Genomic DNA, 25,769 nt, shown 5'->3' with positions numbered 1-25,769 from the left:
CTTCTTTTCTTATATATCTTAACTAAATCCACATCAGAGCTAAGGTTCCTTTAAGACACAAACAAAGGGCCCTCAACAAAACTTCCCATATCACAAAATGACTGTTAAAGAAGATCATATATATACCAATAATAATGACAATGATGATGATACAACTTCAATATTGGTCTTAATTCTCTCATAAGGCTTTCTGATTTTGAGACCACTAACAAATGAAACTTGCCCTTTCAAATATAAATGGACGTTTTTAACTCACAGAATACAGAAAACTTAAAATTCACATTAAGAATGTACATGCATTGCTGACTGACATAAGTATTTAGTGGTCAGAAAACAAAATAACTGGACATAATCTTTCCAATTCTAAACTTTCCAGGTAAAGTATGTGCATAAGATTCCAGCAGCTTTCACAGAAAACCAGAGCTGAAAGTTGAAGCACTTTCAATATCCAGAAATGTATTTTATTAGCTGCATCAGAATATCATTATTCCAGAAGTCACGGCCGATAAATATTCTTCCTAATTGTGCAGAGATGAATATAATGAACTACACCATCAGCAGACTATATCGCCAAATATTAAGATTGTTTTAAAATCTTTAAAATTCCATAAATTCCTGGTGAGACAGAAACTCTAAAATTCAAGAATTAAAATTTACAAAAATAAATACCACTCTGACACTCAAGGGACATCTTCACTTTAAGGCCTTTGTCACAAATCCGAATCTTTATTGTTGTGAAATAAACGTTATAAACATAACTCAAAACAAAAAATTCAACATTCAGTCTCAGAGAGGTGTGGCTCAATGCCTATCACATGTAACAAGAGAACTTCCTTTAAAAAAAAGGAAAAAAAGGTACTCTAAGAAGTCTTTCATATGAATGAAAATGCACCCTTTGGATTTTGTTTTCCTCATCTCATTAGCTTCTATACACGTGAGAATCAAAAGGTCTGCATTTTCTTCACAATAGTTCTTGCTATGATGTTTGACGGACTTTTTGCCACTCAACAAATTCATCAAGAAGAACAGGCCCTAGAAATAAAGAGACAATTTTTGTTAGGATTCAGTGAACTTATCTCTCCAACTGTAAAATGAAGTCCCCTCCAGCTCTGTGACGACCACAGGGGACGGATTCTCCCCTTCCTCGGGTGCTCCGCTTCCAGCCTCCCTCTTCTACTCAACGTGCTCTCTTAGCCTTTTCTTTTCTGACGTAGGGACTGTTCACAATGGGAATGTGCAGAACTTCCTTCTCAAGGTGTTGTTTTAAGAACTCTCCAATAACTAAGTACCTTTACAAGTAACCCTTCACAACATCAAAACAATGCATGTAACCAAACTGGTGGTGGGAGCTAAAAACTTAATTTATAGTTCTAGAGAATTAATTTGGCTTATCTAATTTATCATTACTTCAAAGATCTGTTGTACGGCTTTCTAGCCTTTCCACCAGAGACTATGGACAGACATTTTAACTTGAAACATTGAAAAACTGTAAATATTTCATTACCTGTTTACACAGTAATTTCTAAGGGAAGTTATTTTGACATTATTTGCCATATTGCGATTGGGTACTATGATATTAACTTTAAAGCTCTTTCTATTGTAGCTGATGTTTTGCTTTCCTATTTTCAAAATCATGACTACATTTTTCTTCCATAGAAAAATGCCAGGAAAGGCAGGGACAAAATTTTAGCTTCTAGATGCAGAAATTATTATTAAAATTAAGCTATAATGTTCTGTTACTGAGGAATTGAAAACATTTCATTTATCAGCACAGATTTTATAACATTGCTCAATCTGAGCTCTCTGTCTCCCTTCTACGCCTCCTCCACACAACTAAATAATAAAAGTTACTGTTAGGAAGTTTAAATCCTTTATGGTAATGCTACACAAATAAATATTCTCATTTAATGGTTTTAAGAATTTTATTTTCATAGGAAAACATTACATTATACTTACAAGCACCATCTTCATCATAGTTACTAAGATCGGCATGGACTGTTCTGCTGAATTCTAATACATTGTACCACTGATCTTTGTTCATAACACGATATTTTGATTGCTGTAGAAAATTATATAAATATTGGGATTACAAGACAAGCATTACTTCCTAGGGCTTGACTTTAATAAATTTAATTATAACATTTTTATGATTTGGTCTTTCCTAAAACTTATTCCTCTCTTAATTAAATTGTGTTTCTTAAAAGAATCCTCAGGGGCATTTATATGTTAATGTCATCCAATTTATTTTCTCCTTTATTTCTCATTCATTTTTGAGGAATAACAAGAGTTTAAAGGGTGCTAATAGTAAGGTTAAATAAAACAATGAATTTTTACCTATGTATGTATTTGTGTAATCAACAAAGAGATCAAGACATACAACATTTCCTACATCCAGTAAGTACCCTCAATCTGCTTCCTAGTAAATCACTTCTTTGCATGAGATTTACGTTTAGTCACATTTTGAAATTGGCATCTTTGGAAGCAGTGGAAAGAGTATAGGCTTGGGTTCAAATCCCACTTCTGCCACTTAATTAAGCAACTTTGGGAAAGTTACTTAATAACAGAACCCATTTTCTCATTTGCTGAAGTGGGGATAACAAGTAATTCAAAATGGTGTTACAAGATTTTAAAAGATAATGTATGTCAAACAGTCTCCCCATAATAAATGTTTGAAAATATTTACTTCTCTCAGCTCCCTTTAGAGGTGAATATTTTTACACTGTTATGCCCAAAGCTGCTAATAGGAGGAAGACTGAAAACATCCATCAAAAACATCTACGCTTAAAGATTTAAATGCGCAGAAAACCTATTCACACAGGACTTTTTCATACCAGCCTCTTATCACAAGCTTTAAACAAAACTGCTTTGGGGAACTTGCTATGATAAACAACCAGCTTTATGAGAAATTATTTTCAAATCAAAAAGCAAAAGCATCTGTATTCAAGAAATGGTGAGAATTATACCAAAAAAACTAAAATTGAAAAGGCATGAAAACAAATAGAAAATCAAAGAAAGTAATGGAAAAAAGGACAGTATCTTCTTAAAACCACTGCCTGAGGTAGGTGCTATGATAAACCTTCTAAAAGAATACTTTCCTTCATAAATTTAGCATACATTTTTTAGTAACCAGTACATTTAAGCACACTATTATAGTCATTCTCATATTTGTGGATATAAAATATTACAAGTTTTATTCTAATTCTTTAGATTGAGTCTAAGTGAAAATGAAAGTTTTATTTCTCCAGTTGGTTCTCTTACGTGGATTTCAGCCTTAGATCCTGTAAGAGAAGGAAACCTGACTCCGAAACTTGAGATCTGTGCACTAGCATCAATTCTCTCCTGCCAAAAGACCAAGAAACTAATTTTGCATGAAGAATGTCTGTGCTAAAATATATTTCTTGAAGGTTTCTTTTTTTATGGGGGAGATGCAAGGGATGAAATCAAAATATCATATAGACAATATATTAATGAATGTAAAATGTCTAAAAATGACAGCAGATATGTACACATATTAATAGAAATTTTCTACTTAAGGAAATATTTTAAAAAGCATCGTATTAAAAATCGATTTGTTTTTCCTCAATAAAGGTATATTTCTAATCAGATTAAGTTTTAAAATAAAATTTTCAAAGTGAAAAAACACACATACCTCCAAGTACTGGTAAAATACTGAAAACAGTGGCCATGTCCTCCCAAGCAGAAGAGCTAACATAGATTTAGCAGTATCAATATCAAGGCTTCTCTGATCTTTATCCTAAAACATAAGTAAAAAATTTTTCCTAAGTGTGGTCTCAAGATTAAAAACATACTAAAATCACAAAACATGGAAACTGCACCTACCCTTGCAAAATCAAAGGCATATCTGTAGATATTCTTAAACGAAGAAATATCATTCAACTGTGAGCGCAAAAAGTCAAATTTGTTCTGTAACTTTTCTGTGCAGTCACACCTTAAATTAAAAAAAAAATCAAACATTATATAATCAAGAAAACTAAATAAAAGTATCTTTAGGCGGTTAGAAGGAATGCATTAAGAAACAAGTGAGCTCATTTACAAAGTTAATTTAGGTTTAAAATTCTCTGATTCAGAACTTGAGAGTAACAAACTAACTTGTCTTGTATCTACTAATGCAATAAAAAAGGAAAAAGAACAAAGAAAAAGGAAACCAGGCAATCAATGAAAGTTCACTCTGATGAATTTTCTTTAAAAAACAAAACAACTCAATCAAAAAAATCCAATAAAATCACAAATATCTCTTAAAAAGAGATGGATTAAATGTGCTTTTTAGCATATACGAAGTTAAAAAGATGGCAGAGTAAATGAAATTAATCAGGTCTCTGTCATGTATTTCATTGGAAAGTTCTTAGGCACTAGGTTGATGAGAGAGTTAGCCATGAGTGGTTTTAAAAGTGTAGGATGTAACACAGAGGAAATTAATGCATATTAGTGGTTCAGTCATAAATTCAGATTCCTATATTTTTAGTGAACAAAAAAATTAAGGTAAATCAATGGCAGGACCTAACTGCAAATATGGTACATATGCAAAAGAACACAAACAACTTATACATTATTTCTAAAGATAAGACATTAAATATAAGAAGATAAATAGATGAATGCTCAAAAGTCTTCACAGGCTTTTTGACTCTCACTGGGTTGATATATTCTACTATTTAGCAAGAAGGAAGGCAGACGAAGCCTTTCACAACTGACATAAATCTCCAGTCTCATCTCCTGCTAGGTCCCAGTATCACTGCTGTGCTCTAGTTATATTTCACTTACCATTCCCAAACGCCACTGTTATGCTTTAGCACGTATTATCTCCTCTACTTGAAATGCTGTTCCCTCCAACAGTTTTACAAAATATTACTCACCAAAATCTAACTTTTTGCTAACTCTGAGCGACCACCTGACTCCCTTCAATCAAATTAGTTGTGCCATCTACTGTGACCCACAACAACTGTGCTCAAAACTGAATGTTAGTACTCGTCATGTACTATAGACACCCAGCATTCTCAGATTTAACTAAGACTTTTACTGTTCTAAATCAACAATGTGACTTGTATAAATTACAATTTTATTAAGGTGTAAATATTTTGGATAAATTTCTAATGTTGCTTACATCTTGCATTCTTAGAGTAAGTCAAATTTGGCCATGTTATCTGTTGTATATATTGCTAGATTTTTTTGCAATGTTCATAAGTGAGACTGGCTTATAAATTTCATTCTTTAGCATTCTTTTTGCTAGTTTTGATAACAAGCTTATAGCATAAGCCTCACAAAAATGAAATGAGAATTATTACCCTTTTTTCTGTTTTCTGAAAAGTTTACTGCACAGTGGAATGAGCATTTGTCCAAACTCAGCTGAAAAACCACCTGGGCCTTTTTACTGAAAGAAGGAAAGACTTTTAACTACTAAATCAGCATTTTCACAGGTTATAGAACCATTCAGATTTTCTATTTCTTTTTGAATCAGTTTTGCTCATTTATATACTTTTCTGATAATTTATTTCACATATAACTTTATTTAAATATGTCGATTAAAATTATTTATATTTTCTAATACGTATCATTACGTATTTTTGCCTTTTCTTTGTTTTTCTTGACCATCTTGACAGAATTTCTTAATTATCTCAATTGTAGGTAGCTTTGCTGTCTATTTTACTTATGTCTGGATATCTTTATATCTCCTTTCTTCTACTAGTTTGGGTTGATTCTTTTTCTAACTTCTTAAATTAGATATTAGTTCATTCAGTTTCAGGCTGGTTTTCTCTTTTAATATAACATTTATGACTATAGATATCCCTCTAAGTACAATTTTAGCTTCAGCCACAGGTTTGATAGCCACCCCGGGTGGTCCAGTGGTTAAGATGGTGCTCTCATTGCTGCGGCCTGGGTTTATTTCCTGCTCAGGGAACCATACCATCCATCTGTCAGTTGTCATACTATGGCAGCTGCATGTTGCTGTGATGCTGAAAGCTATGCCACCAATATTTCAAATACCAGCAGGGTCACCCATGGTGGACAGGTATCAGCAGAGCTTCCAGACTGGATAGACTAGAAAGGATGACAGGACATCCACTTCCAAAGAAATTGGCCATGAATAGCAACTGGCTATGAATAGCAGCAGAGTATTGGCTGATACAAGCACTGGAAGTGAGAGGATGGTATGGAAAGACCAGGGAGAGTTCTGCTCTGCTGTACACAGGTTCACCAGGAGTCGAAATCAACTCCACCAGCACTAATAATAAACAGAAAGAGTTTTGCTAGGTATTATTGCTTACAGGTATTCACTTGTAAATGACACCTTGACAAGAGTGGTAGGATAAAAGCCTTACTAGAATGGGTTTAAGAGAGAATGAGAGAGGAACTAGATAAAATAAGTATAGACAAATGCTTTCAAAGAATTTGGTTCTTAAAGGAAGCAGAGAAAAGGGACACTAACTAGAGTTGGACTGGGAGGGCAGAGGTTTGCTTTTTTTTTAACAGATAAAAGAAATAACTTCCGCTTCCAGGAAGCAGAAGTAAATGTACTTTTCCCTCTCTCTCCTGCTAATTCAACCAAAAGCCCTGGACATTACACATAAAACAAACATAAGAAGAGTGAAAGAATTCTGAAAGACCCTGAGAGAATACAATCGTGAGATCCCTGGGTTTTCTTTTTGCCTCATCTATCCTAGACTTGGAGCTGAAGGAGTCAGCAAACAGAAATGCCAATGGGGCAGATAAAAAAATCCCAACAAAAGCCTGCTCTGCCTCTAGCCAAAAGCAAGTAGCCTAGCAAGACAGAAAACTTTCAGAAAAAGAACACTCTTCTCCAGTCAAACACCACAGAAAAAACTGTGACTCAACCCCATCAATGCCAGCAAAGAGTGAATGGGGACCTGAATGGTCCACCCTCACCAGTATATAAGGAGGCCTCCCTCTCAACTCCTGCAGAATTAGTGGAAACTACATGGGGAACACGAACTTCCACTCCCACCAGGTAGTAACAAGCCCCCTCCTCTGCCCTTGGGTAGTGTCAGAGGAGGCCGTGTGGAGAGTCAGGGCTTTCACCATCACTGCAGCAACAAGACCACCACCCCAGCCGGGTCAGTGGAGATTTTGTGGGGAACAAGAAGGTATCAGTGGAGCCCTAGTGAGGGCCTGGAACTCTCACGTGTGCCAAGAGTAATGAAGACTTCCCTCCTCGGATGTCAATGGATGCTGAGTGGGTAATTTCAATTTCAACTTGTACCTGGAAATAATGAGGCAGTGACCCCCAATTCTCCTGCCAAGGTTGTGTTAGAGGAAGTTAGCTAAAACAGAAGATTTAAATAAGATCCAGAGTTTCATGACATACCCTCAAAATTTCCAGCTTTCAAAAAAAATCACTTGTCACACCAAGAACCAAAATCTCAAATGGATGCCAAAAGACAACCCAGAGATGCAAACACCAAAATGATGGAGATGTTTAGAATTATTTAACAGATTCTAAAGCAGCTATTATAAAAATGCTTCAAGAAGCAATTATGAACAAAATAAAACAAATGAGAAGATAGAAAGTCTCAGCAAAAACAAAGTCTAAGGAAAAAATATAACAAGAATCAAATGAAAAGTTTTGAATTGTAAAATACAGGTCAGACTTAAACCTTAATGTATCAGCAATTACATTAAATGTAAGTAGTCTAAATATACCAATTAGAAGACAGAGATTGACGGAGTGGATCAAAAAAAAATGATCCAACTCTATGCTACATATAAGGAACTGACTTCAAATATAACAATATAGGCAGACTGAAAGTAAAAGAATAGAAAATGAGATATCATGGAAACATTATTCAAAAGAAAGGAGGAATGGCTCTATTAAAATCAGCTAATGTAGAAATCAGAGCAAAGAAAATAATCAGAACAGAGAGAAACACTATATAATGACAAAAAGGTCAATCCATCACAAAGACATAACAATCCTAAATGTGTATGTACTAAACAACAGAGCTACAAAATATGTGAAGCAAAACCTTATAGAACTGAAAGGAGAAATAAACGAATCCACAATTAGAGAGTTCAACCCTCTTCTCTTAGCAATTGATAGAACTAGACAGAACTTTAGTAAACATATCAAAGAATTCAACACCATCAATCAATAGGATCTGACATTAATAGAACACTCTACTCAATGACAATAAAATACTCTTTTCAAGTGCCCACAGACCATAAACCAAGGTAGACCATACCTGGAGCCATAAAAATAAACTTTGACAGATAAAAAGAATTAAAATCACAGAAAATATGATCTCTGACCACAATGATCTCCAAACAATTAGAAACTAAACAGCAAACTCCTAAATAATCCATGAATGAAGTCTCAATGAAAACCAAAAAATATATTGAACTGAATGAAAATGAAAACACAACATATTAACTTTTGTGAGACACAAAGCAGTGCTGAGAGGGAAATGTATAGCACTACATGCAAACATCAGAAAAGAGAAAAAGTCTCCATCGATAATCTAAGCTCCTACCTTTAGAATCTAGAAAAAGAAGAGCAAAATAAACCTAAAACAAGCAGGAGAAAGTAAATAATTAACAACAGAAATCAATGAAATTGAAAACAGAAAAATGAGAAAAATCAACGAAAAAAGAGCTGATTCTTTGGAAAAGATCAATAAAATTGACAAGTCTCTAGCAAGAATGACAAAGAAAAAAGAGAGAAAAATTACCAATGTCAGGAATGAAACAAAGGATATCATTACAGACCTGTAGATATCAAAAGAATATCAAAAGGATATAAATTTGACAACTTAGATGAAACAGACCAATTTCTTGAAAAACAAAACTACCACAACACACATTATATAAAATAATTTGAGTAGCCCTATAACTAATAAAGAAATTGAATTCAAAATTTAAAAAATTCTAAAAAAGAAATCTGCAGGCTCAGATAGTTTCACTGGACAATTCTACCAGTCTTTGAAGACGAATTATACACAATCTCTTTCAAAAAATAAAATACAAAGAAAAACTTCCCAATTCATATTCTAAAGTCAGTATTTCCTTGACATCAAACCAAAGATACCATTAAAAAAAAAACGGAATCATCACAAGAAAAAAATTTTGCAACTATGTTTGGTGATGGATGTTAAAGAACATTCTGCAACATAGAGGAATATTAAATCATTATGTTGTACACCTAAAACTAATATAAATGTTATATGTCAATTATATCTCAATAAATAAAAGAAAATTACAGACCAATATCTTTCATGAATCTTTAACAAAATATTAGCAAACAGAATTCCGCAGTATATAAAAATAATTATGCACCATAAGAAGGTCGGATTTATTCCAGGTATACAAGACTAATTCAATATACAAAAAACAATCAATGTAATCAGAATATTAAGCTAAACAAAAACTGCAGGATCATATGATTTAATGCAGAAAGGGCATTTAAAATATTTAACATCCATTCATGTTAATACTCACAGAAAAATAGGGATAGAGGAGACCTCCCTTGACTTGACATCTACAACCTATAGCTAATGTACTTAATGGTGAAAGAGTGAATGCTTTCCCTCTAAGATCAGGAGCCAGGAAAGGATGTCCACTCTCACCATGCTTATCCAACACAGTGGGAGAAGTTCTAGCACTGTCGAGGTAAGGAAATAAAAGATATACAGACTAAATAAGAAAGAAAACTGTCCCTACTATCCTATTTCATGTCATAATCATATGACATGATTATGCAGAAAACCCAAGGAATACAGAAAAAACCTTAGAATAACTGAGTTCAGCAAGGTCACAGGATACAAAACAAACATACAAAAATCAATTGCATTTCTATATATTGGTAATAAACACGTGGATGCTGAAATTCAAAACAATACTGTGACTCAAAATAAAACTATTTAGGTGTATTTCTAACAAAATGTACTTTTACGCTGAAAACTACACAGGACTGACGAAAGAAATAAAAATTTTTTTAGATATAGAGAAAATTATTCTAAAATTTTTAGAAAAGCAAAGGAACTGCAATAGTTAAATCAATTTTGAAAAAAGATGAATCAATCTACCTGATTTCAAGATTTAGTATACAGATACAGTAATCTAAATTGTACGGTATTGGCAGAAGGTTAAGACACAGATCAACAGAATAAAATAGAGAACCCACAAACAGACCCACACAAATATGTCCAACTGATTTTTGACAAAGTTGCAAAAACAATTCAATGGAGGAAAGAGCTTTTCAACAAATGTTACTGGAGTCTTGCACCTTTTAAAGAAATTAACTCAGAATGCATCACTGATTTAAACGTAAAATGTAAAAATAAAAGCCTTCCAGAAAAAAAACTTTAGAGAAAACCCTCACGATCTAAGGCAAGGCAAAGAATTCTTAGACTTGACATCAAAAGCACAATCAATGAAAGGAAAAACTGATAAAGTGGACTTCATCAAAATTAAAAACTTGCTCTGCAAAAGTCCTTCTAAGAGGATGAACACACAAGCTACAGACTGGGAGAAAATATCTACAAACCACATATTCAACGAAGAACTTCTATCTAGAATATGGGGAAAACTCTCAAAATTCAACAGTAGAGTTAAAAAAAAAATGACAGTGTAGTTTTTGTTTGTAGTTTTGTTTGTAGTGTTTATTTGTGGGTTTTCTGTGTGAAGAAGACTGGCCCTGAGCTCACATCTGTTGCCAATCTTCCTCTTTTTTTTCTTTTTTCCCTACCAAAGCCCCAGCACATAGTTGTATATCCTCGTTGTAGGTCACTGTAGTTCTTCCATGTGGGATGCTGCATCAGCACGGATTGATGAGTGGTGTGTAGATCTGCGCTCAGGATCTGAACCAGCGAACCCCAAGCCGCTGACGCAGACCACGGAAACTTAACCACACAGCCACTGGGCTGGCCCCAACAGTAAAAATTTATCCACAATTTCTCTTAGCCTTTCTTTCCTATTTTCCTCAGCTATTGTAGGTCACTTGGATTCCTACTTTATTTACATCCTCTTTGTAGCTCATCCATTGAGGGTTTTTTTTTTGAGGAAGATTAGCCCTGAGCTAACTACTGCCAATCCTCCTCTTTTTGCTGAGGAAGCCTGGCCCTGAGCTAACATCCGTGCCCATCTTTCTCTACTTTATATGTGGGATGCCCACCACAGCATGGTGTGCCACGGGCTGCCCTGTCCGGACCCTGGATCCGAACCGTCGAACCCCGGGTAACGGCTGCGCCACCGGGCTGGCCCCCATCCATTGAGTTTTAAATCTTCTCTATTCTTCACTTTTAAAAGTTTAATTACTTGAAATCTGATCATCTGAGACCATTCCTCTTCTTTCTTTCAACATATTAAATGCAGTTATTTTATACTGAGCTTGTGATAATTCAAAATACTAGTCCTAAAGAGTCTGATTCTGAAGTTTAAGATCAGTTTCCCAATATTTTTAGTGATTTTCGATTGCTAACTAATGATCTCTGACCCTTGTTCTGCAAAAATTGAGGCTTCCTTTCAAAATGTATTCCTGTCAGAAGAACTGCTTCCACTACACACAAAGGCATACCATAGCCTGGGACAATTCTAGAATATATTTTTGGCTTGTGTCATACCATGAATTCCAGCCCTAAATCTGCATTACAAAAAGCTTTTGACTAGGAATTCTCTTGGGTGGAAGCCCTTTACTTCCAACTGTATGCAGAACCAAGCCCAAGCAATCAAGTTTCCGTCTGTTGGGTAGGTTTGGCACTAATGACTTAATGTGGGAGTTTTGATCTGATTCTCACCCTACTCAGGCCTTGCAATTTGTCTCCTACTCACAATATGCAGGACAAGTTAACAGACAGACTAAGTGACTAGGAATAGGTAGCTATCCTCAGGGTAAATGTCAGCTCCAGAGATCCCTATGGAATCACCATCCTTCAACATTTCTGGCCTCTTATTATTTTCCTTAATTTACACTCAAGTCCAGATGGGCTTTTTTTTTTTTTTTTTTTTTTTTTGAGGAAGATTAGCCCTGAGCTAACATCTGCTGCCAATCCTCCTCTTTTTGCTGAGGAAGCCTGGCCTTGAGCTAACATCCGTGCCCATCTTCCTCCACTTTATATGTGGGATGCCTACCACAGCACGGCTTGCCAAGCAGTGCCATGTCTGCACCCGGGATCTGAACCAGCAAACCCCAGGCCGCCAAAGCAGAATGTGCAAACTTAACTGCTGCACCATCGGGCTGGCCCCAAGATGGGCTTTTTAAAAGATATTTTTATATTCTACCCAACATTTAAGTGTTTCACATGAGAAATGGTTTCTTCACTCATTTAGTCTGCCATACTGCCAGAAATGGAAATCAAAATTTGTATAAGTTAACTGTATGATTTGTCTGGGGCCTAGTTCCTTACATACAAATGAGTGTATAATGTTTCATGCAGAAACATACAAAAAATTATTCTTACTATTTATTAGAAATTTATTACTTACTATTTCAATCAGTGGCTTCTATGAGTAGAAAAACTTTTCATTATGTGAAAAATGAAGCTTTAATGAAAGGTGAAAATGCAGTTGACTTCTACCAGAAGAATATGCAAAAGAAACAAACCCTGGAGCCAGCCCTGATGGCCTAGTGGTCAAAGTTCAGTGCATTCTGCTTTGGCGGCCCAGGTTCAGTTCCAAGGTGTGGAACCACACCACTCGTCCATCAGTAGCCACGCTGTGGTGCTGGCTCACACAGAAGAACCAGAAGGACCTACAACTAGAATATATGACTACATACTGGGGCTTTGGGGTGGAAAAGAAAAAAAGAGGAAGACTAGCTCAGGGTGAATCTTTCCCAGCAAAAAAAAGAAACAAATTCCTAGATTATATGCTACTATAACGCTGTTTGAAAATCTAGACATGAAGTCTTTAAGATCTCCAGTTACCAGTTGACAATATTCACAGGATATTACACTTTAAGTAACTAGTTACATTTACTCCCTTCCCTGTAATGATCTATCCTAACTAGGGGCCTCCTTTTCCAAATTATTGCAGCTTCTTGAGCAATGCTTTTCAAATTTTTTAAAGTAATGTGACTCACACTTTCACACAAAATCTCATGCAGAATCTCAATAGATTTGAGATTCTGAAGAGCAAAAAAGATAAAGGATGCCTCCCTACAATTAGAAGTTCTTCTTACTACCACCAGAGTTTGAAAATCATTCTCATAGCATAACACAGAGTATGGCATACAGAAGCATTCCAAAATTACTCATTATATAAAGTATGAATACCAAAAACAAACTACAAAGTAGATGATACATTTATTTAATTGTAAAAAGTTTCAAAATTCCTAGCTGGGGAAAGGTTAGTGGGAAATTGTAGTTCAAACAAACTTGTACAGTGCCTACGTAGTGACTAACAAGTCACTAAGGAGATATGAATCAAAGAAATTATGATCTTTTCCAAATATTTTACATTCCACAGGTACACACGGCAATAATATTACTTAGGATGTGATCTCAATAAGCTTAAGACAGAGATAAAATGAAGAACAAAGTGTCAAGTCAAACAGACTGGTTAAAATTCCAACTTGTCCATTTCCAGCCATGTGGCTTTAGGCAAGTTACTTAAGTTTTTCAGCTTCAGTTTCCTCATTTTAAAATGAGAATAACAATAATAGACAACTACAAGATTAAATGAGAATAAATGTGTTAAATGCTTAGCACAGTTCTTACAGTGATATGTTCCTTTTGAGGCAAATAGCTTAAAAATCGCCTATACATTGGAGGCTCTGTTCAAACTGTTTCATACCATTCCTAATGGCCTATGTAAATCTTGAGGAGAGAAAGAATCTAACAGAACAACTGACAATGTTTTTTTCTTGGAGAAGAGTGAAAAAAATATGAGCTTCCATATTTATTATTAACATTGTAAAGTCTGTGAATGGACCTAGCAAAACCAGTGAACATACCCAAGAAGTCACTAACACTACACAATTCTTTGTATTTAACTTAACCCCAAAATAGACTCAGAAGAGTTAATAATCTTATAACTTGGGAAGTTTAGAAAGAGTATTTCCCATGAGCTAAAAAGAAATACATACTTAACTAGTATATCATGGAAAACAAGAGACAGTTTTTTTGAGTAACAACCAAAGAAAACCACACAGATTTTAGGGAACATGGTCACAACATGATACCACTCTCCAAGGCCACTGTGGTTAGAATGAGTGGAAATTGGTTTAAATTTCAACACTATGACTTGGAAATTAATTTCCTGAGTATCACTAAACATTTGATTAACAAGGAAGGCTTTTGAATTTCTGCTTCATTCAAGAGCTTTAAAATGAGATGAAATTATCATTCATGTATTAGATCTACGACATTCTCTTCCTTAATCATTAAGTCCCAATAAGCATGCTGTGACACACTGATGTCTAACAGGAAGAATTTCATTCACAAAGTTCTGGATTTAGAACTTTCTCTGAATGAGGTCTATCAATCAGAACAATACAGTCCACCTCTGGGGGTAGTTGAAAATGTGGAGATGGGGCATTCTGAAATAGTTATGACGACCCTGGGGGAGAGCAGAGGGGAAGGATGCTAATGGCAATTGGGCCTCAAATGCTGAATGAATGATAGTCACAAACCACACATGGCATGGCATCCCATCTAGCCTACTCTTCCACCCCACAAAAAAATCGTATAATGCTCCCCATTCCTCTCTCTCCTAAAAAAAGTCAAGCCAGGCTATTGTCTTTAATCTTCCAAGTCCAGGGCTCAATATGGAGACCAGAAGGTGTATAAATTGTAATCTACTGGTAGGCAGCATAGTTACTACTATTCTTGTCAGATGCTATGATTTTGCCTCTTTTTTTCATAATAATAATCAAGTACACTCTTCTTGAGGTTCTATGCCAGCATGCTATTGCCCCCCTGCTCTAACACCAGACTTTCAGCTAGCAGGTGAAAGTTCTCTGCTCCAGTAAGGTATGCCAGAACAAAAACTCGCAAGTATCCTTGGCATCTTGCATCCACAGATGCAAGGAAGAGGAAGATCCATATGCAACATATTGTGTATAGCAGCATATGTGCATCTTAATGGGGATAAGGTCCACAGTTTTCATAAGGTTCTCAAGCATCTATGACCTTAAAACAACTACTCTATTGAAAACGATTCCCAAAATCTTTGATGACTTCAGTGCTCAAAAATCTGACAGTTCTCAATATGTATAACATATGGTTTAAACTCTCTCAACATGTTAACCAAAGCACTCCATAATGTAGCCATTATCCCAACTATCCAGAATTTAAACAACTTCTGCCAATTTTCTTTAGGTATCTTTTGATTCTAACAAACCAGCTACTTCCTTCAAACACATGCTTTCCTTTCTTAAGGCTCTGCTCACTATTTCCTCTTCAGAAACATGCTCCTATATCATCAATCATCAAATTCCTAATCATTCTTCAAGGTCCAGTTCAAATGCCACACATATAAAGATCTTCCTGTTTTCTCAGATGAAAGTACTCTTATTAGCAGCTGTGCTTCCATGGTACTTGTCACATTCTACCTAGATTTACAGTTATAGTATTGTAATGCCTTCCTTGCCCTCTTAAAATTAACTAAAGGGCAGAAGCTACGTCTTACGCCTCCTTGTGATCACCAGTAGGCAGCACAGTACTTTATCTAATATAGGTGTTTAATATAAATAGCTACTAAATTAAATCCGATTTGAAGGGAAATTTGACTATTACTAAACAATGATGACACCTACAGAGGGCAAAATACCTGGAAAGGATATGGCAATTACATGCTGTGAAACTTGCAAAATGGCCATTTTAGTCTAATTATATACAAATTCATACCTATAATTTCTTTCACACAAAAGAGAAAGACAATTCAGTTATGGAAAGTCTGTATGAATAAACAGGTTTAAAATAAATGAACATAAACAAAGTATTCTGAAAGCTATTAAGCATTATATAAATATGGACTTTAATTAATCATGATTATTATAGTCCACTATCCTTAACCATAGTATACGTTTTAAATACCAGACTGTTTCTATTCTTTAGCAGACCTCTACTAAAGTTTCTAAGGGCTAAAACTAATTAGTTTGAAACAACTGATAACTATGTTAAGATAATTTAGGGACGATCAAATAACTAGGCCTAATTTAACTAGGTTAAATTAAATCCTAAAAATATGAAAAATCTATAAAAGGAATCAAGTCTATGAAGTTTTATATTTTACGATTATATCTATGATATAAAATTAAGTATACAAGACAACTATAAATTAAAAAATTAAGACATATAGATTCCTTTGTCTCTCTTGGTTTAAATTTTAAACTATTTTATTCCTAGCAAGTTTTATTCTATTTATTTATTTATTTATTTTTCTCTCCCCAAAGCCCCAGCACATAGTTATATACCCTAGTTGTAGGTCATTCTAGTTCTTCTATGTGGGATGCTGCCACAGCAGGGCTTGGTGAGGGGCATGTAGGTCCATGCCCAGGATCCAAACCGGTGAACCTCAGGCTGCGGAAGTGAAGTGCACGAACTTAACCACTTGGCCACGGGGCCGGCCCCCCTAGCAAGTTTTTTACATGAAGATTCAGGGAGTAAAAAGACTTAGTCAGTTGAGAAAAGATACTTTGTACTTCACACAGCTATCTAGATCGTGGGGGCAAAGAATAACTATTTTCTCAGTCAAGAGTGCTTGCCTAATTTGAGTAGCTTCAAGGCTCTATAGTATGAAGTTCGAGGCAGAGGGACGGGGATAATAAATGAGTCAAACAGAAACCTCTGGGTCCATTTTAACTGCTACATAATTGCTTTAATTTTGTATAGCTTGTGAACCTCCTATAGAAAAGATGTGCAAATAAAAAATATGTTCATGGGGTTAGTCTACTTCTAGTCTCGTACTTAAGGCAATATGGTGCTATTTATTCAAGAGTAAATACTAGAAATGCTTTATGTTTACACATTTCTATTATACAAAGGCTCTTTATATCAAGTTCTGCAAAACCAAAAATAACTAGGAACTTTTTGGTTTAAAAGTATACAAACATTTGTCAGCTAGAATATTCAAAAAAAGCAGTATACAATTAAAAAGCAGTAGGAGTAGTATAAAAAAGCAGGTATAATGCCAAATAAAATGTTTTTCAATTAATAAGCCACATCACAACTAATATATAAAGTTCAATAAAACAGACCGAGCAATATGAAAACTAGTTTATATTCTTTGGATATTCTTTTGTGTATTTTATCTTTCTCTAAAAAGCTAATTAAAGGTGAGAAATATAGCCCAGAGAATTTCAGAATCAACATTATTTTTAATTGGCATGTTATGACATCTAGACTATGACAGAATTCAGTCTTGGTTGTAAATACAACGATTTAAAAAGTTAATAATGGCCCTCTATTTTATAAAGACTGCTAATGTACATACAAAAGAATGATGCAATAGGAAATACAGAATGGTAGATTGCTAATCAGGAAATTTAAATTCTGGGTCCTAGTTCTGCCACTAGGAAGCTATGTAAGTTTTGGCAAATATTTTCTTCACCTGAGTCTCAGACTCCTTATCTCACCTATAAATAATGGAAATGAGAGGGTTGATTTTATGTTCTATTATAGAAATTATGATTTGGTTCATATGAGCCAAGAAGAGGTTTATGTAAAAAAAAAAAAATACATATATATATATATATATGAAATATCTATGTTAATGCTGGTTAAAAAGGAGAATTACACAGCATTGGACACTGAAAATTCAAATATAAAAATTTAAGTCCTATATGAACAAATACACTTAAAAAAATCAGGTAATTTGAAATTTAAGGACAGGCAAACAAGGAGTAAGGGATAGTTAAGTGTGTTAATAAAAGCATAATCACAACAGGAAAGCACATGGCTAATTAACCCCCAGTTTTTGGCTCAAAATATTATAAATTAATGCTTCCTCTAACTATCTTAGAATATCAATAACTAGTAACATCCTGCATGAACATTAGAAAGATGACATAATATAAAATTAATACAGAATTACTAATTGATTCTGAAACTAAGCATACTTTACTCTGGAAAGCCAAAATCAAATTACTTTTATAAAGAAATGATTCCATAACTTATGAAAGTGTTCAAAGGCAGCATCCTAAACTGAAAGTATAGAACCATAAAACTTATGGCTAAAGGTTGCAGGGGAGCCATACAACATTTCTACTTTTGTTCTAAGATTTATTTGGCAAAAAATGAATAATAAAAATATCATGTAACTCTATCTTCAAATTTCTTTTTTAAATTAAATATAAAATTGAGGAGAAGCAAGAGGAGGCCCCAGAACTTAGAACTGCACAAAGAATAAATGTCTTACATAGCAGAATTGAACATTCAGAGAAGGAAACCCTTTATTGCTCAAACAACCTGTGAGTAAACAACTTTGATCATGGACCTCTAATTCACCCACCAAGAGAGTCAATGAAAATTAATAGAACTGTACTGAGGTTCTTTCTTAGAGAATATGAAAAATGAGGTAACTATTCATTTTTCCAAGACCACAATATAAATTTTGTTAATTGCAAACTGATTGTTATAGATCAAACCAATTTGATTATCTTAAGGTGGAAACCTTACTCCTGAAAATTATGAAGCACAAAATATCAATTAAGATCTTCAAATAGGCCATCAAATTTGTTTTTTAAAAAAATGTCTTACTGTAATGAAGTCATCCCCTTTAACCATTCTTCCTTGGTAAAAAATCCCATGCTTTCAGCCTCCAATTTCCACGCTAAAACTAACATAATAATCTGGAAAGAACAGAACATAAAGGATAGGGGAAAAGTCAGCATAGAGATAATCATGTCTATATTTATCATGGAGAGCATTTTCATACAACTATTTCCATCCTCCAACTATTAAAGAGTACAACCTTTGGAATTATTAACTATAAAAAATTTAGATGGGCTAATTTCTTTAAAGTAAAAAGTTCTAACAGTTTCTGATGGTAGAATCCCTCTCACTCTATTATAAATGACATTTGTATCAAGAAAGAGAACACGTGCCCAACTTAAATTGATGAAAAATACCCTAAATGATCATCTACAACATTAAATATGAAGAAACAAAATCTTCTATAAGATTACAGTGTCCCAATTTTTAGAAATTTATGAATATGCCATACCCCACTTGTATTCCATTCTACTTAGAAATAAAACATACATTTTCAGGTTCAACACCAATGTCTTCACAAAATTTTTCCATTCCTTCTGGCCCTACAACTTCATCAGGACCTTCAAAGAAAAAAATAATTTATATTTTATTGTTATAATTTAATATCAACAGAACACACAAACCACTGTGCTAAACGCATCTATGAATACACCATTTTTTGCAAATAACTAAATTTGAGTTTTGACATATGTTAAGCATAAATATTTGCTATAGGATTTAAAATTTAAAATTTCTGAAATATTCTTTGAACACACTAAAAAAATGAAATTAAAAAAATAAAAAAGGAAATAGCATTAACATCAATCACTAGTTTATACAATAACTTGAATCTATTCATTAAAAAACATTTACTGAGAACCTTCTCTGAAGAAAATTTTTGGCAATGCATGAAAATAAAGTTTAAGAAGGTCTGAGTTTCTTATTCTACTAGAATGCGCCAGTACTGACCCACAATTCAAGACAGTAACGAGAAGAGAATATTTGTTTACTTACTAAAACAGAAGGTCACTCATTACCCTTTTGAAATAAACCCAAATAAAATGTAATACTTTAACTAAAGACATATATATTATGAAAATAATGACTCAAGGAAATTACTACATTCAATTCCAGAATGAGATAGTTTCCTTATCATTTTGGTTCTAAAACAGACAGCAAAGTATTAGTTGTGTCATCTTAATATAGAAACAAGTTTAATCCTTCAATTAGCTTCTGTCTATCACTTGTCCAAAAATAAATGACACTTGTTTCTTATTTTTCTCCCTTAGTAATGCTAAATTAAGTCAATACACCAGTTCTCATATTTTTATGTTATCAGATTCCAAAAATAGAGTAATTACATCATTGCTAGATCTCTTCTGTGACTGGATAGATTAAAAGAAATTTGTGCCAACATGGATGGACCTTGAGGGCATTATGCTAAGTAAAATAAATCAGAAAAGACAAATACTGTATGTTCCCACTTATATGTGGAATCTACAAAAAACCAAGCAAACAAAAAACCAAACTCAGAAATACGGAGACTGGTGGTTGCCAGAGTCAGGGGTTTGGGGGGTGGGCAAAATGGGTGAAGGTGGTCAAAAGGTATTTCCTAAGTCCTGGGGATGTAACATACAGCATGGTGACTATAGTTAACACTGTATTGTATGTTTTAAAGAGGAGATCTTAAAAGTTCTCATCATAAGAAAACAAAAAATTTGTAACTGTGTGGTGATAGATGTTAACAGACTTATCTGGTGATCTATTCACAATATATAGGATTATCAAATCACTGAGTTGCACACCTGAAACTAATGTTATATCTCAATTTAAAAAAAGACTAAAATTTTAAAACAATAATGAATTATGATAGAAATATGTTTACGAAACTCAGCTTTTGAAAATATAGTCTGGAAATATTATTGTAAGGTAGCCAAGAGAAACTTGTTTTCTTAAGGACTAAAAATACTCCACTTTATAAATCATAGACTAGACTAAGGCCGCTCAGGTGGCATTTTACATCATCATCATTAGTTCTGAAGCACAACATGAAGCCAATGTCCTGTAGTTTTTCTTAATAGAAGAATGTAGTCATCCAGTATGTGGGCAATATATTCTGGCTGTTTCAGATGAGATCCAGGTTGCTAAGATGACGTTAACACTGGTCTGAAACCAAAACCCTTTTTTAATTTTTTGTTCTAAATAAGTACTGCACTTATTTATGCAGTGAGGTGTTAAAAGGTAAAGGGGGTGGTAATTATAGCAAACTTTCACTTCCTAATATATATTTGGAGGATTTTTTTTGAGAATGTGTTAATTATGTAATTTAAGAGGCATATATATACAATAAAGCTGTTAAAAAATATAACTGAATATGCGTCCTTATATATGGTTTGGATGAAGGTAAAAAACAGATAAAAAATCTAATAGAAGAAAACAAAGTTTTTTTTAAGGCATGATAGGAAAATATTCTAAATTTTTCAAATGCAACAAGAAAGCTGACTTGCCCTTGAAGCTGCCATCATTAGTAATTAGAAGAGAAAGCTGAAAAGATATGTCTAGAAATATCAATTACTGTCATAAAATATACCCTTCCTAGAAACTGGGGAATTACTGATTAAAATTTGATTAGAATCAAGTTAAATTATGTTATATAGAGATATGTAAGATACATATAAGACCTTTCCGTAAATGTTAAGTGACTTTCCCAAAGCAGTGCAAATAATAACAAATCTAAAACTAAAACAAGGTCTATACCAATGTTCTTTTCCCCAATTGCATAATGTTAATTATACTTCTTGCAACACACTCTTCCAATAAAACTACTCCAAGGGTAAAACCTCTGGAGCTGAATTTAACTAACTCTTTCAGGCAAAAAAATAGGTTTCCGCTCAATTTAAGAAGCTACAGAAATGATTTAGGTCACTCTACCAGCTAGGTACTTTAAAGAGACCATGCAATTCTATCGCTTTTGATTCTTTATGGGACTTTAAAAGTGCCTTTTTACTTTCTATGCTTTTGTTTAATAACAGGTCCACTATATTATTGCTAATTTAAATATCACTCAAGATGAGAGGTCCTGTGAAAGGCCAAACCATCAGGCTTATCACATATGACTTACAATATTATATTAACAAGATTAGTAATAAAATATTTTTAAACCTAAAAAACAAGAAAAATTGATTTTTTCATATTTTTGTAACCATAAAGAAATGTTCCTTGCTGTATCTTCAGGGCCTAAAACCATGTTAGACGCAGCAGATGCTCAGGAAAAGAAGCTGTGCTGAATGAACCACACAGTACCTTCAACACCAGCTACACAGGAGCTACATTGTTAATTTTGAAACAGTATTGTAAAAATACACAACCAGTATATCTGACACTGTAATACTATTACTCTTTTAATAATAGCTAACATTTCTTGAGTTCTCACTGTATGCCAGGTACTGTGCTAAGTGCTTTACAAGTATTATCTCAGTAGGCCCAATTATTGTCTCCATTTTAATAAGGGACATCCCCATTTTAAGATGGAACAGTAATTGTTTATTTGGCAAAGAATTGGTTCCTTCTTGTCAATCAGGTCTCTGCCCAAAGAAATATTTAGGGAGGCCTTCTCTAATCACCCTATTTGAAAGTCCACCCAAACTTTCTACTTTCTATCCCTGTAACTCATCGCATTTGTGACCTGATAGCCCTCCACCATCTGTAATTATCTTGCTTACTTACCTATTTACTGTCTGTCTTCTCCATTAGAAGCCAAGTCCCCCAAGGGCAGGGATCTTGTCTAACTTGTTCACTACTATATTCCCAGCAGTTAGCACAGTGCCTGGCACACAATGAGTGCTCAATACTTAGTGAATGAATCATTCAACGAATGACAGAAGATAAGTTAACCTCAAGTGCAGTTACAAATATCTTCCTTGTAAAAGGAAAATTAGTGGCCGGTACAGACTATTTAAAAAAACAAAAAAAAATTACAAGATAGTAGTAGTTAAAAGCATACAGTCAAAATAACCTAGGTTTGAATCCTGGTTCTTATCATTGTGTGATCTTGGGCAAATTATTTAATCGACATCTTAATTTTCTCATCTATAAAATAGGGATAACATGTCTACTTAACAGAATGATCATGAGGAAAAATTATATAATTAGCACAATTTCTGGAATAAAAATAGCAATTAGTATGTTGGCTATTACAAAAATGCTAGTATAGGAAACAAACGTTTAACTAATTGGACTCTCACGCTACCCAAGAAAGTCACTGGGAGAAGTAAAACAAGTAGGCATGAAAGATAAAAAAACTAATTAATTTTATGGTATCTAGTAATCTCTATAAGTGAACTAAGATGAGTGACCTTTTGATTCTATATCATTCGTATCAGCAAAACTGGCATTTTGAATAATGGGTCAACACTTTAAATGGAGGTCAGTAAGAAAATGAATTCTCTTCATTCAATTTGGGTTAGTGGTTGTCTTGGGATGCCAGTAATAGCAGTTTTTCTGGTCTAGAAAGAATTTGTTCTGTTACTAAACAATTTTTAAATTATACTTTTGGGATCTCTCAGCTGATCCTAACAGGGAAGTTACTGCCCCCCCCCCCCCCAGTAGTCTTAGTTTCCATACAGTCAGCCTAAACTTACACCTCAAGCTCAGAGTACACTTGAGACCTTACCTTGATTAGCACTAAATATAACATAATGACTGCATATATACTGTTTTATTTTAAACAAACACTCTGAGAACGACAGTGATAAAAGAGGAAAAAAACCCAAACAACCAGGGAAGTAGGTAAGAGAAAAGTAACTAGGAAAAGCGGGGGAAAAAAGCTTTAAAATCACTAACTTGAAAAGAGCAAAATCATTCTAAAGGAAAAAATTTTCATATACACTTACGAAGAAGTTAGTAATAAATGGGAAATGAATGTTCTTTTTCATGTATATAGTTGCTTAACTCTTCAGCTTCATCCTTGGCTTTGACTTTCACCTCTAAACTATGGCCCCAACCTAGGCCTAGAGATTTTCATCCACCACTTACAAGATTTAGCTTAACTCCTTCAAGAAGCCTTCTGACACTTCTAAGCCTGGGTTATATATTCCTTCTATGAATTCTTATGGTGCATCTTCCTAACATAGCATATATCACACTGTATTAATATCAGTCTGTTTACTTTCTTATTATTGTATCTCTAGTAGAAATGAATGTTAAATAGCAATTATTAAAGGGTAAATGTGTTGTGCAATGATATATCTGAGTTTTGAATTTTTTGCTGTCTCCCAAAAGTTACAGAAAATGTCAGTTTCTGGCTCAGAAATTTCAAAAGAATACTGACAAGGAAAGTAAGAACTATACAAAGTATAAAATGTTTTATTACATATTTTGTCTTTTTCAGAATACCAACTCTATTTTAGTCAACGGATGTAAACCAATAAGAGAATCTGTCTGCTTACAAATTGTATTAATAGTGAAAGAGTTTCACCCCTCCTACTATATACTGAATTATATATTTAAAGAAACAGCCAAAATGGCACCAAATTCTTAGCCTACCCACAATCCTCAGACTTGACCCTAATCTTAGCACACAGCACTAACACACAGCAGGTCTGCAATAAATAATTCGTTAAGTGAATGAACCAAAAAACCATTTTAAAGCATGTGACTGATATCTTCTCATATTAATTTCATTACCTGCATACTCATAAAACCAAGCCAGGCACTTCTTGCTTGAAAAATGTTCCTCTCCACTTATTAGTCTAGCAGGGGGTTGGGATCTGCAATAGCTTAGAAAACACACAAATGCCTAAGAATTTTATCAAGTCTCAACTTTTAGCGAAAAGCTAAGTTCAATATGAACTACTTCAGTTCAAACTAAACAAAGTATTGTTTTACAGCTGGCGTTAGAAGAAAAAAATTGGAGTTGTTTAGTATTTGCAATTTGAAACAATAGTCTATACATTAAAATCTCTGGCTACCAAAACCCAAATGCTACTTTGCTCATTATCAAATTCCAAAAATATCACCTAAAATTATGTCCCCAGATTTCAAAAGATCACACAGAAATTCAACCTAATGCTCTCAATGCAGGACTGGTAGTTGGGAAAATAAAAATCTTTATAGTGATTCTTCTGCTGATTTGCATGGAAATTATATTTGTGAATAATAGATATACATTTGAAAACAAAATCTTACAAAGTATATTTTGATACTTAATGAATCACTATTTCAAAATAAAATTATATATTAAGAGTTTATCGTCTACTAAGCTTAAATAGATATTTAAAGATAAAAGATGATTTAGGACTTATGGGTAGAATTAAATTCCACAGATTTAAAAAAAAAGTTCCACAAAAAAACTCCAAAAGATAGAGAAAGTAGAAATAATTGGACTAAAGCTATTTAATCCCAGAATCTGTTTATCTTTTTCATAAAATCATTAAAAGTTAGGAATTTCATAAATGTCCTCTAGGAGTTAACGAACTTCAGAGAAACTTTTCTCAAGGAGCTCAAATAGTTATAATTACCATAATGACACAGAAATGCTATAACTTCTGCAACTGAGTAATGTAATGCAATGTAAAATAAGGGTACCATATTTAAAATTTTAAGTTGATAGAGCAAAGTATCACCTGAGTTCCAATAATATCGACTGCTCAGCTATTTTAATGTGCTTAATTTAAATAATTTTGATACATTATACACTTAAGATGGCTACAAGTTAGAACACTAAAAAAAAAAAATTTGCAAATTTCATAAAAACATGAGCTAGTGGAGTAACCATGTTAAATTCTAGTCTGAGTTACCAAGAGGTATAAGAAAACAGCATCACCTTTCATAGAAATAGCCCAAGAAATGGGCTATTTTGCCAAACACAGTAATGAAGGAAAAACATTCAACCAATTACGAAAAGAAGATGCAGACTAAATAGTCACCGACCTCACATTTTAAGCACATCCCTCTTTAAGGAGAGCTCTATTATAACCTCCTTATAATGCTAGCTACAGTCTTCTTTTAATGGTAGCATCTGAAGTTGATACATCAAGTGTCAACTACTGATACAGTTAAAGATATCCAATAAGGGGAATTAACAAAACCCACTTCTCACACCTAAATTGC

At 33.8% G+C, this 25,769-nt stretch overlaps 1 protein-coding gene across 5 annotated transcripts in view; it reads right to left on the bottom strand.

The window, feature by feature from the left end:
* Positions 1-436: 436 nt before the first annotated feature.
* DCUN1D5 (defective in cullin neddylation 1 domain containing 5) overlaps positions 437-25,769 on the bottom strand; it is a 39,513-nt gene continuing 14,180 nt past the window's right edge. For 2 of the 5 annotated variants that reach the window (XM_014860024.3, XM_070490372.1), the window contains 7 exons: positions 24,345-24,436; positions 19,170-19,240; positions 18,666-18,757; positions 3,841-3,949; positions 3,650-3,754; positions 1,957-2,059; positions 437-1,032 (listed from right to left, as the gene is read on the bottom strand). In XM_014860024.3, coding sequence (XP_014715510.1) covers positions 977-1,032; positions 1,957-2,059; positions 3,650-3,754; positions 3,841-3,949; positions 18,666-18,757; positions 19,170-19,240; positions 24,345-24,436 — 628 coding nt within the window. In that variant the 3' untranslated portion in view covers positions 437-976. Of the gene's footprint in view, positions 1,033-1,956; positions 2,060-3,649; positions 3,755-3,840; positions 3,950-18,665; positions 18,758-19,169; positions 19,241-24,344; positions 24,437-25,769 lie in introns of those variants that run through there. The other 3 variants (XM_044753471.2, XM_044753472.2, XM_044753473.2) reach the window with 3 other exon arrangements.

The sequence above is a fragment of the Equus asinus genome, chromosome 20, assembly GCF_041296235.1.
Source record: "Equus asinus isolate D_3611 breed Donkey chromosome 20, EquAss-T2T_v2, whole genome shotgun sequence".
Lineage (NCBI taxonomy): Eukaryota > Metazoa > Chordata > Mammalia > Perissodactyla > Equidae > Equus > Equus asinus.
Note: the sequence above shows the minus strand (reverse complement) of the source record. Positions and strands in the feature narration are given on the sequence as shown.